At 42.2% G+C, this 13415-nt stretch overlaps 1 protein-coding gene across 20 annotated transcripts in view; it reads left to right on the top strand.

Moving 5' to 3' along the window:
- DOCK9 (dedicator of cytokinesis 9) overlaps positions 1–13415 on the top strand; it is a 287020-nt gene that overhangs the window by 166310 nt on the left and 107295 nt on the right. For all 20 annotated transcript variants that reach the window (XM_027557861.1, XM_027557873.1, XM_027557859.1 and 17 more), the window contains exons 8-9: positions 3835–4009; positions 4935–5002. In XM_027557861.1, the coding sequence (XP_027413662.1) occupies positions 3835–4009; positions 4935–5002 (243 nt within the window). The remainder of the gene's footprint in view (positions 1–3834; positions 4010–4934; positions 5003–13415) is intronic.

Genomic DNA, 13415 nt, shown 5'->3' with positions numbered 1-13415 from the left:
AACTGTGGACGTTATGTAATGCTAGAGAGGATTTCAGCTTCTGCAGCCCTCCTAACTGCTCTAATCTGAACCAGTTCAAATTAGATGGTGACTCTCTACAGTCACCATTCTGGAAATTCCCTTTGCCTTCCTCCCTGTGTCAGAGTCCCTGTTTTCAGGATCCTGTGTCATCTTCTTTCACCCTTTGCTTTCTTACTTGAGAGGAACACATCCTCCAATTGCTTCCTGGGAAATTTTTCATAGGATCTTAGTTTTTTGAGTTAGTCTGTCTACACACACCTTTAGCTTTGCATTCATATTTGATTGACAGTTTGGCTGGGTATCAAAATCCAAGGTGAAATTTACCTTATACATTGAAGATCTTCCATTATCTTCTAGGTGCTAGTGTTATTTTTGGAGTCTGATGCCATTTTTACTCCCTGTTGATCTTCTCTTTATCCCTTATGGATGGTAACCTGAAGTTTAGGGTATTGTGTCTTGACTGGTTTTTTTTTGAGTAGCTTTTTTGGTGAAGCATAACATATAAATAGAAATCACACAATGAATGTGTTGTTACTAAGTTTGGGTCGCTGTTGTCTGTGTGTGCTGAGAACCCTGTTCTTGTTCTGGAGACTCTGTCCTGCGTGTTCTGTCCACCTACATCTTGTGAACTCTGGGCAGGAGACTCTGTCCTGCGTGTTCTGTCCACCTACATCTTGTGAACTCTGGGCAGGAGACTCTGTCCTGCGTGTTCTGTCCACCTACATCTTGTGAACTCTGGGCAGGAGACTCTGTCCTGCGTGTTCTGTCCACCTACATCTTGTGAACTCTGGGCAGGAGACTCTGTCCTGCGTGTTCTGTCCACCTACATCTTGTGAACTCTGGGCAGTCTCTTCAGTCAGCAGAACTGTTGGACTCTGTTCAGGCTCACCTTCCTGGGTCCAGGCAGAGAGCTAAGGTGCTGGTAGGGCTCACCTCATTCGTTTCCTTTCTATCAGGGATCGTAGGGCTGCACTGATGATTGCAAAATATCTGGAAACAGTTGTTTCATCTCTTTTGCCCAGTTTTTTAGTAGTTAATGATGGGAGAAGAAGTCCAGACCTTGTTGTTTCATCACAGTGAGCATGGAAGTTAGGGGTCCAGACGGGTCCAGGCTCAGATGGCTGCAGGTGCCAAACCAATAAGTTAGGTGGAAGAAGAGGTGTGCTTGTAAAGCAATGGGGAATGCTAGGGACTCAGACGAACTGGAACACAGGGCTCCCTTCAATGGGGAGCTGATGCTGCTGGGGGCATTGCCAGCTCCAGGCTGCTAGATCATCTGAGGTTTTTTTAGGAAAACCAGAAATACAAAATTGTAGTTAAATCTTGGTCTTTTAAATTACTGATGGTTACAACAACAGCAGAAAAGCACAAACACTGTGCAGTACTGAAATTTTAAAAGGGGGTGGGATACAGGAAAGTGTACCTAGGCCCTAGGTCGAGATGACAACACCACTTAATGTCCGTTGAAAATTAATTTTGCATCAACAGCTAATTGACCCCATGGTGCTCTCAGCTTGTGACCCAGCCTCAGCTGAAAGCTGCCGCTATGTAAACCAAATTATATCAAAGAATGTTTATTCAGCACGTAAAGGGAGCCATACCAGAGTGCATTATCAATGACAGTGAAGTAACTTCTTGTGTGGGATTCCCAAGTGGGAGTTTCATTTGTATTCTTAAGCTGAGAGACCTTTTCATTTATGTTTTAGTTGAATTTTCTATCACTGACTTTTTTTTTTTAATTATTAAAGCAAAACTATATATAATTGGTAACATCATTTAGAAAGTAGAAATAATTACTTTTGTTTTATAAGATAGTTGTGATGCCTGTCTTCAGCAGAGTATATAGATGGTCTGCAATATGGAGTCAATGCATAGGTAGTCTGCAATACGGAGTCAGTGCATAGATGGTCTGCAGTACAGAGTCAATGCATAGATGGTTTGCAGTAAAGACTTCCTGATCATTTTGTCTCTGGAGCATATTTCAGACTCTAAGGTTCTGAGCTCAGTGGCCATCACTTCCTTTATATTCCTTTTGCAGGTGTGGCGGATGGCATTTTGCATTTAATGAATTGTATCTAAGGCTTCAAAAATTTTAAATCATTTGTTTCTATCTCCATATCTGTTTGTAAGCTAATCACCAAAATTAATGGCTTAAGAGTTACAGGTTTTTTTTTTTTTCCTAATATTGCTTTTGGACATTGTAAAAAAGTTAGTTGATCAATGCTGTGAGTTCAAAGAAATGCCTAAACTAAAATTTAAAAATAGACCCGAAATGAATCTTGAGCCCCTATTTTAGGACCTTGAAGTTGATTACACTTATTTTGTGGAGAGTGAAACTGAGGCTTAGAGAGAGGAATAACTGGGAATCAAGACCTGCTGCTAGCCCCACTTTTACCATATTTTCCTAATAAGAAGTGCATGAGGAGTGCTGAGAACTTCTTTCACACCCGTCTTCAACCCCTCCTCTGACGCTTGCTGTGAAGTGTGCCTAGGGCGTGGTGGTCCACATGCTCCTCGGGAGCAGCTCTCTGCTGAGAACCATGCTGTAGAGGACTCAGGGCCACCTTTGGGAGGCCACCCTGTCTCTGAGACCTTCACTGAGGCCCCCCAGGGCCAGCGGCTAACCAGCCAGCATTTTAACGAGTGAGCTCTCTGCCTGGCCCCCGCGTGTAAGTGGCAGTGTGTGACGTCACGTCCCTCACCCTGTCCTCGCCAGGAGTCTTGTGTCACACTGCTCGGAGCTGACCCTCTGCCTAGTGCAGGCCCCAGGGTGATGTACCCCCGGGGTAAGATTGATATTATATGGAGGCAGGTTTGTATCGTCACAGCTGGGGGCTTGTGCTGCTGGCATCCGGGGGTAAGGCTAGGCTGCTTCCACACGGGCTGCAGGGCCCAGGACCATTCCCATAACAGAGGGCCCAGGAGTCAGCAGTGCCCAGATGGAGGAACCCTGGCCTCCCAGCACATTCATCCTTTGAATACAGTGCACGTGGATTACGGTTTTTATACTTTGGGCAGAAAAGCTGGGGGCATGAGGGAAGCTGGGGGAAGGGAGACCTGGTGCCTAAATACCTTCTGAGACTCATAAGTGGTGAGAAAGTTCCAGGTAAGGGAGTCAGACCTACTGGTAGATAATAGTAGTGTTTAGTAGTGTTTGTCGCTTAATCGTGTCCAACTCTTTGCAACCCCACAGACTGCAGCCTGCCAGGCTCCTCTGTCCATAGGATTCTCCAGGCAAGAATACTGGGGTGGGTTGCCTTTCCCTTCTCCAGGGGGTCTTCCTGACCCAGGATCGAACCTGGGTCTCCTGCATTGCAGGCAGATTCTTTACCATCTGAGCCACCAGGGAAGTCCACTGATAATGGTTTGCTTTAAAAATGTGATACCACATATTACTTCATTAAAAAAAAAATAGGAGCTAGAGAAATTGAAAATTTTTCAGTGAACTTTCATTCATTCAGATATTTTTAAAGGGCCTATTACCTGCCAGACAGTGTTCTAGAAACAGGGATGAAGGAGGGAAGAACAGAAATCTGCCCTGAGGAGCTCCCATTCCACTGGATGGGCCAGGCAGCAAATAAGATAAATATGTAAAATCTGTAATGTGTCAAATGGGAAAATAAAGCCACGAAGAAGATAAATCAGGGAAGGTGGAGAGTGATGAGGGCTGAAGGGGAAGGGGCTTGCTTTTTTAAATGACTCGATCTGAAATGCCGGTGAGATAGTACTCACCAGCAGACACTAAAGAGAAGAATTTTCAAGGATGACCCAATTCTTCTAAAATATGTTTCTTTGCCTCCTTCCCCCTTTCAGAACAACAAAGTCAGGCGTTTTGCTTTTGAGCTCAAGATGCAGGACAAAAGTAGTTACCTGTTGGCAGCAGACAGTGAAGTGGAAATGGAAGAGTGGATCACAATTCTGAACAAGATTCTCCAGCTCAACTTTGAAGCTGTGATGCAGGAAAAGCGGAACGGAGACTCTCATGAAGGTAGGCAGGTGTGGCTCTCTCCAGGTGTGCGAACGCTCCACCGTGTCTTCCGTTTCCCCAGAGGATGCAGGAAGTAGATTACTGACAGGTACAGGGAGGTGGGACACACGTGAGCTCCTTACAGATGGGCTGTCGGCATTACAGTAGGATGTCCTACACTGACATCATTTGTGTAAGGAAATCGTGTAATGGGAAGAACCACAGCTTTGGAGGCAGAAAGGAGGACCTGAGTTCAAGTCCCAGCAATACCCTTCGTCAGCTATGAGACCTCAGGCGAGCTCCCTATGTTTTCAGAGCCTTGGTTTACTCACTTGTAAAGTGGGAATAAAAACAGAACTTGCTGGTTGGTGGGAAGGTTAAGCAAGATAATGTATCTCAAGTGCCTGGCAGAGAGTAAGCACTTAAAATGCTAATTATGGTTTTTATTGTTATCATTAATCATATCCTTTGGAATTTTCGAGTCAGAGTTAGGATGGGCAGAAGCCACAGATTAAATCAGTGGGTGGGGAAATCTGGCTACATTCTTGACAATTCACATTTTATTTCAGGCCTTTGGACAGGTGATTCCCAATCCTGCTGGCTATGCCTTAGAAGTGCCTGGGAATCTTTAACAAATGCCATTCCCTTTGTCCCACCAGAGATTCTGTTTTAGTTGGCCTGGTGGGTGTGGTCACGTGGCCTGCTATCCATAGCTAATGACAGTTCTGCTTAAACACTGCCCAGGCTGTTCCACCATCAAATATTCCATGCTCACTCCTGGGCCTGGCATCAGCATTTTTTAAAAGCCCTGAGGTGTTTCTGTTGGGTATCCAGATTGAAAACCACGGTATTCCAGGCAACATAAGAGAAACAGCCTTCCTTCTCCTGTTTTAAATAAGATACACTCAACTACAAGTGACTTGGGTCATCTCTTTTACTGTTTTAGATGATGAACAAAGCAAATTGGAAGGTTCTGGTTCCGGTATAGACAGCTACCTGCCTGAACTTGCCAAGGTAACACCACGTTAAATCTTCCACTCTTCATAGGATGGGGTTGCAATGCTTCACAAATACGTGGTAGTGAACTGCTAAACTCATGGTGCTGCTGCTGCTGCTGTAAGTCGCTTCAGTCGTGTCCGACTCTGTGCGACCCCATAGACGGCAGCCCATCAGGCTCCCCCGTCCCTGGGATTCTCCAGGCAAGACACTAGAGTGGGTTGCCATTTCCTTCTCCAATGCATGAAAGTGAAAAAGTGAAGTCGCTCAGTCATGTCTGACTCTTCGCGACCCCATGGACTGCAGCCTACCAGGCTCCTCCGTCCATGGGATTTTCCAGGCAAGAGTACTGGAGTGGGGTGCCATTGCCTTCTCTGAAACTCATGGTGCAGTTACTGCTAATTTTTGACCACAGTCTTTGGTGAGGTAGAATACCATTACTGACCTGAGTCAGGTTTCAGTTTGTTTTCCAGAAAGTGCCTTGTGACATATTCTCTTTTTGTTATTCTTTGTTTTTCCTCCATAATATTTCATACCACATTACACATATTGAAGAAATAACCAAGATGCACAGGTAAATGTTTCCATGGTAACATGTTACTTACTGTGTTCACACATATGCTCCCTTATTTAAGTTAATAGAGACAATTCCAAAAAGGATGGATCTGTATTACTAGTAATCTTGTTACTGAACCAAAAAGGGTTGCCTGAGTTATATGAATTGTTCCTGGGTCACTCTGAATGGAAGAAAAAAATAGTTATACCTGTTTTTTTATATAATTTTGAGAAGCTCAGAAATTACTGAAAAGCACAGAGAAGATCAAAACATCCACATTCCCACCACCCAGATTCCACACTTGTTACTGTATTGTTCTTTCAGTTTCAATATCTTTTAAAGAAATAAAATATCCTTTATAGTTGAAATCCTTTTTTAAGTATCATCCTTACTCCATTCCCTTCTTCCCTTACAGCCTCATCTAGAGACAACCACTGTTATGGATCTTCTGGGGATACTTCCTTTTGTTTTTCTTATCTTTACCAGTATATCTATCATAATAATATACAGCTGTGTTTTGCATGTTTAAAATGTTATATAAATGATTACGTAGTCTTCTGTACTTGCTTTTATTTTTAATTCAGCCTCATTTTTGAGATCCATCCAAGTTGGTGTGTAGATCGAATTCATACCCTTTATTGCATTGTGTAAGCATTTTATTTTAGCAGTTCTCTTATTTTCAATTTTTTTCTATTACAAACAATGCTACAATGAATATCCTTGTACTTGTATCCTTGTGTGCATCTATGAATGATTCTTTTTAAATGAGAGAAATATCTTTGTCTTCCTTGGCCCTTTATATTCTTCCTCTGTTATTCCCTTTTTATTCTGTCTCTCTCTTTTTGTGTGTGTGAGAACACAGTGAAATAGAGACCCTACACACCCACATCTTAAACACTGTAATAGACAACATGGTTTATCTATATACCATTATAAATAGACTGGCATTCAACATTGACCTTCACTTTAAGACAACATAGCTGTTCTAAAATACAAAACTTACCTCCCTGGCTGGGACTTGAGAATATTGTTTTTCTTTGGAACCTGACTGTTACCACAGTGTCTTTTTAGCACCTGCCTATTACAGCTAATTTTAGTGCCACCATTGTAACCTTCTGGGCTGGAAGAGTTTGGGCTCATGTGTTTGTTTTATGTTATGAACTTCTGTGTACCGTATTTACATTCAGATTTGCTTTTTTGTTTCTGGATATTTTGGGGTTTGTGATTTCTCAAAGCAAAATGTTTGTTGAAACAGATAATATATGCAGTTCAGTCTATAATTCAAAAAAGTAACTTTGTCCATTTACTGGGTGAACACAGTGGATACCTAAGACAAGACTCATATTATTTGAGCTTTGTTTTTGTTGTTCAGTCACTCAGTTGTGTCCAACTCTTTGCTACCCCATGGACTGCAGCATGCCAGGCTTCCCTGTCCTTCACTATCTCCCAGAGCTTGCTCAAACTCTTGTCCATTGAGTCAGTGATGCCATCCAACCATCACATCTTCTGTCGTCCCCTTCTCCTCTTTCCCTCAGTCTTTCCCAGCATCAGGGTCTTTTCTAATGACTCATCTCTTAATATCACGGGGCTAAAGTATTGGAGCTCCAGCTTCAGCATCAGTCCTTCCAGTGAATATTCAGGACTGATTTCCTTTAGGATGAACTGGTTTGACCTCCTTGCAGTCCAAAGGACTGTCAAGAGTCTTCTCCAACACCACAGTTCAAAAGCATCAATTCTTTGGTGCTCAGCTTTCTTTATGGTACAACTCTCACGTCCATCCATGACGACGGAAAAACCATAGCTTTGCCTTTATGGACCTCTGTTGGCAAAATAATGTCTCTGCTTTTTAATATGCTGACTAGGTTTGTCATAGCTTTTCTTTGAGATTAGTATTAAGTAGAAGTCTGTATTTTTCCTGTGAAGACATGTAAGAGCTGTGCCTTCCTTTCTTCTCTTATTGACTACTGCTACCTGGACAGCATGATTTAGAATTCCTTGGTTGTCAGACTTAAAGGAGACATAGATCACATACATTTATTCTTTAAAGAGTATATTTATAAGATACATTTGAAGCTGTTTTCAAACAGTGAGTAACGACCAAGTTAGTGGAAGCTGTTTTAATTGGTAAAAGGCAATTAAATTGGTTTTAACCTCCATTTCTCATTTATTTTTTGTTTTAATGTTTTATTCTTTTTTTTTTTTTTTTTTAACTGAAGTTGGACTTACATAGAGTGACGTGCCCGGGCACTAATTGTATAGCTTTCTGGATTTCATGTCGGCACACCCACAGAACCCCTACCCATGTCAACATATAGAACATTTCCAGCACCTCAGCAGACTGTCTTGTATCCTCCGTCTCAGCTGATACCCTTACTGTTTTGACCTCTATCACCATAGATTAGTTCTAACTCTTCTAGAACTTCCTAAAAATGGAAGCATACATACGTACTCTTTGTGTCAGGCTTCTTAAGCTCAACAGTATGTGACCCAGAATAAAAAAGTAGATAGAATTGCGTAGAGAATACTAAAGTGTCCTGCCCTTAATAATGATAGATATTATTTAAGATACTATATATCATGCATATAAACACGTATATATGGAGAGAGAGAGAGAGTGTGTGTGTGTGTGTGGTTGTGATGTAAATGTATTTCTTACTTCGAGTCATGGTCGAAATCTAAAAAGTACAGCATTATAAGGGGCTCTAGCCAGACATCCTGGAATGTGAAGTCAAGTGGGCCTTAGAAAGCATCACTACAAACAAAGCTAGTGGAGGTGATGGAATTCCAGTTGAGCTATTTCAAATCCTGAAAGATGATGCTGTGAAAGTGCTGCACTCAATATGCCAGCACATTTGGAAAACTCAGCAGTGGCCACAGGACTGGAAAAGGTCAGTTTTCATTCCAATCCCAAAGAAAGGCAATGCCAAAGAATGCTCAAACTACCTCACAATTGCACTCATCTCACACACTAGTAAAGTAATGCTCAAAATTGTCCAAGCCAGGCTTCAGCAATACATGAACCGTGAACTTCCAGATGTTCAAGCTGGTTTTAGAAAAGGCAGAGGAACCAGAGATCAAATTGCCAACATCCGCTGAATCATGGAAAAAGCAAGAGAGTTCCAGAAAAACATCTCTTTCTGCTTTATTGACTATGCCAAAGCCTTTGACTGTGTGGATCACAGTAAACTGGAGAATTCTGAAAGAGATGGGAATACCAGACCACCTGACCTGACTCTTAAGAAATTTGTATGCAGGTCAGGAAGCAACAGTTAGAACTGGACATGGAACAACAGCCTGGTTCCAAATAGGAAAAGGAGTTCATCAAGGCTGTATATTGTCACCCTGCTTATTTAACTTCTATGCAGAGTACGTCGTGAGAAATGCTGGGCTGGAAGAAGCACAAGCTGGAATCAAGATTGCTGGGAGAAATATCAATAACCTCAGATATGCAGATGACACCACCCTTATGGCAGAAAGTGAAGAGGAACTAAAAAGCCTCTTGATGAAAGTGAAAGAGGAGAGTGAAAAGTTGGCTTAAAGCTCAACATTCAGAAAACTAAGATCATGGCATCTGGTCCTATCACTTCATGGGAGATAGATGGGGAAATAATGTCAGACTTTACTTTTGAGGCTCCAAAAATCACTGCAGATGGTGATTGCAGCCATGAAATTAAAAGACGCTTACTCCTTGGAAGGAAAGCTATGACCAACCTAAATAGCATATTCAAAAGCAGAGACATTACTTTCCCAACAAAGGTCCATCTAGTCAAGGCTGTGGTTTTTCCAGTGGTCATGTATGGATGTGAGAGTTGGACTGTGAAGAAAGCTGAGCGCCGAAGAATTGATGATTTTGAACTGTGGTGTTGGAGAAGACTCTTGAGAGTCCCTTGGACTGCAAGGAGATCCAACCAGTCCATCCTAAAGGAGACCAGTCCTGGGTATTCATTGGAAGGATTGATGCTAAAGCTGAAACTCCAGTACTTTGGCCACCTCATGTGAAGAGCTGACTCATTGGAAAAGACCCTAATGCTGGGAAGGATTGGGGGCAGGAGGGGAAGGGGACGACCAAGGATGAGATGGCTGGATGGCATCACCGACTCAATGGACATGAGTTTGAGTGAACTCTGGGAGTTGGTGATGGACAGGGAAGCCTGGTGTGCTGCAATTCATGGGGTTGCAAAGTCGGACATGACTGAGCAACTGAACTGAACTGATAAGGGGCTTAACTGTTGTTCCCCCTCCCTACCCACCAGCCCACCTCACGCCAGCTCTCAAGTGTTGTAAAACCATTTTACTTAAAGAAGGTAGAAAAAAGCAGAAGGTAATTTTTCAAAGGGAAAAAGAAAACTTAAGCTGTGCCATCATTCATCGGCATGCTGCCATCCCTGCCCACTGTGGGGCAGGTGTCTGTTCGTGAGACCTCTTGTCCAGGTGCCTGGTTGGTGGCGAAATACAGTATGAGGGGCTCAGGCACGTGTGTGCCTGACTCTCAGCCCCTCCGTCATCCAGGGCTCCAAGTGTGGGTGGTTTTGACTGTTTCCAACTCCCTTCGGTGTTTCTGGAGCAGGGATCATTGGTACCTGTTAAGAAAGGAGGAAGGTTGATTGATCACTGGTTATCCTGATTTTAGAAGGAATGGATTCCAGAGCTGCAGAATCTGAGACTGAATCTGGGGAGGTGGGGAGCAAGGCTGGAGTCCCACAGCTGTACGAGAAGGGAGAGTTTAGTCAAGGGGATGAGGAAGTTAAGAGGTCGGTAGTGGGAAACAGTCCATGGGGAGGTCAGGCCACCGTTGAGCTGGATTGCAGAGAAAGGACTAGAACAATGGGGGCAGGCAAAGGTGTGATTTAATGGCAGGCTTCTCTCAGCGCAGCCCCTCTTTCTGCTTCATTCATCCTGTTGCCTCAGCTTTTGTTTTCTGCTGTGCCTGAGACATAACCAAACAGGATGTGAGTGAGAGGAAGCTGTTTTAGTACAAAAATAGTTGATATTTCATTGTGGAATGGAATGCAGGGGCCCTTGACATACAGTAGGAGTGATGTGGACTCAGGTTTTCGGCGTGTTTTGTATATTCCTGGCCCTTTTGTTGCTTATACGTTTAGTACTGGACACCTTCATTGTTTTCTGATGGGGACATACTGTGTACACCCTAAAACCTGTGCCTTTCTTTCTGTTGTCTAATACAGAACCCAGTATTTGTTCTAAATGTACCAGCATTTAAAGTATCAAGAGTACATAGTCTTATAAACATTTTTATTAAACATACAAACTGTAGTTAAAGTTAGTTGATTGATTTCTCCTCTTCATTGTCGAGGGGTAATATGATCATGTGGTAAACCTGATTACTATTTATTTGATACATATTTTTTTTCTGGTTGCATTTACCTTAGGTAACATTGGAATGAATATGCACACACATATATATCCTCTCCTGTGTAAAGATAGTATGAAGAAAACTCTCATTCTCCTTATATTTTCCTCCATAACTTTTCTATTTTTGTGTTCTTGCTGTACTCAGAAACAGCCGCTCAGTCTTAATTTGGTCTCCCCAAGTGGTTGGGAAAGAGAATTGTTGTTTGATGCTGAACCAAAATTGCTCCCATCCTATTACTGTGTAACTTGTTTTTAGGGAATGAATTTACCTTCCTAGGTAAATTTTCCACAATTGAATACGGGCTAGAAGGTGGTGTTTCAGACTTTAGAGTCTCGCTGAGGTTCAGTAAGCATCAAGGTGCCAAACTCACACGTATTTGTTAGAAACCAAAGAATTTCAGACACTTTCTCTGAGTTTTTACACCACATTGTAATAAATGCTTCCTTCCCTGTATCCTAGTCCAGAAAACTATGTCACTGTGTTACAACACAAAGGAATTGGCTAGAGTTGTGTTGTGAGGTGAGCTGGCATTCCATTCCTTGGGCTTCCTTATCTAGAATGTTTTATTGCAGCTTTGTGTCACAGAGGGTGCGATAGTAGTCCCAGGGAGTTAAATATCAGGGAAGTAGTAGAAACAAATCATGACAGCTCTTTAAATTAAAAAGTGTATATTCTGACTTCAAAGGATTTTGCAAAGTCTTCCTATTTCCAACCCATTCTGTTTAAATGAGCCAACAGTCAGAATATTTTTCTGATGACTCACCCTCAAAGTACAACACTCTGGCCTCCGATTGTTTTACCTGTTCAGAGGTAAACTTAAGCTGTTCAGTTCAGTTCAGTCATTCAGTTGTGTCCAACTCTGTGACCCTATGGACTGCAGCATGCCGGGCCTAAACTCTGCAGTAGTTCTTCTGGGAACTCTTGAATGGATGGTTCATAACTGAAGAAAAGAATAAAACATTGTCAGGCTGTATCATTAGTGATTAAACTTGGGCTTTACAGGAGTGGGTGCAATGGCTTTTGTTTTAGACAATTCATTCTCTTCTGTGATTTCTGAGAAGTGTCAATTTTTACAGAGAATGGCTCTGTCGTTACTTTTCTTTCTGCATTTTCCTCTCGGTTTCCTGTACGTGGAACCCAAAGTATCAGACGGACAGTGGGTAGGACGGCAGCAACCGGGTTTGGGGAGAAGCAATTGAGTTCTTCTTCCATCCACAGTATGGACTGACCTCAGGTTATTTTTAAGAGTAGGGCTGGTTTCTGTCACTTTGAGAAGTGCTGGACAGCATTGTCTGTGGGCTATTTTTTGTACAGTTCTGTTTTGTGGGCTCTTAGACTGTGAAAGTACTTATTACCCAAATTTATTTTATTTCATTGTCTTTACTAGAACTTAAGTGAAAATAAATATGTTTTCTATAATAAGTAAAAATATTCAAAGTCACATAAAGAAAAGTTCATCTTTTCCCTTCAACCTCCATCCCTACATTCCTGAGAGCACCAATGTTATTAACCTGTTATAGTTTCTCCTTCACTAAACCAATTGCTGATGGAAACATGTATACACATGTGTAGTGGTTTTGGTTATTTGTTTTTTAATGTGCTCATGATCTACACATTACTCTGAAACTTGCTCCACTTAAAAATATTTGTTTAAGGGTCCTTCTAGGGCCATACAGGCTCTAGTTCACTCATTGCCATCATTCAGTTCAGTCGCACAGTCATGTCCAATTCTTTGTGACCCCATGGACTGCAGCACGCCAGGCCTCCCTGTCCATCACCAGCTCCTGGAGCTTGCTCAAACTCAGGTGTATTGAGTCGGTGATGCCATCCAACCATCTCATCCTCTGTCATCCCCTTCTCTTCCTGCCTTCAATCTTTTGTCTTCATACTCATTTCCGTAGCTGCATAATATTCCAAATATGGATACTGCACACTTTATTTAGTCATCTCCCTCTTCACGAGCATCTAGATAATTTTCTGTTTTTAGCCTACACAGGCACTGCGCAATAAACACCGTGACGTATTTAAAACTTGAATGCTCGTGCTCTTATTTCAGCGCTAGGACTTCCCCAAGGTGGGATTTCTGGGTCACAGTTTATCATGTTTTTAGCGCTTTAAATATTACCAGGTTACTTCCCCCAAAGGTTGTAACAACTCATATTCCTGTTTCTCTGCATCCAGAGGAATAAAAAATGGTGTTTCTCTGCTTTAATTTCTATTCTGCTGCTTAGTAGTGATATTTTTCATATTTTCATGTTTATTTGCCATTTGGTTTTTTTGCTGTCTGACTTGCCTGTTTATATTCTTTACCTATTTTATTTTTTCTGGTCTAATAATTAAAGAGTGTCGGTACTGAAACCAGACAACCTCGGCTAGAAGCCAGACTTCTATTTAGTGTTGTGAGTTTGGAGCAAACTTTGGAGCAAAGTGTTTGCTCCAAACATGTCCCTCATGCCTCAGTGTTTTCCCTTAAACAAGGATAAAATAAGACTTGCCTCCTA

This window comes from Bos indicus x Bos taurus, chromosome 12, assembly GCF_003369695.1.
Source record: "Bos indicus x Bos taurus breed Angus x Brahman F1 hybrid chromosome 12, Bos_hybrid_MaternalHap_v2.0, whole genome shotgun sequence".
NCBI classification, from domain to species: domain Eukaryota; kingdom Metazoa; phylum Chordata; class Mammalia; order Artiodactyla; family Bovidae; genus Bos; species Bos indicus x Bos taurus.
The sequence above is the reverse complement of the archived record's forward strand: the minus strand, read 5'-3'. Positions and strand labels throughout refer to the sequence as shown.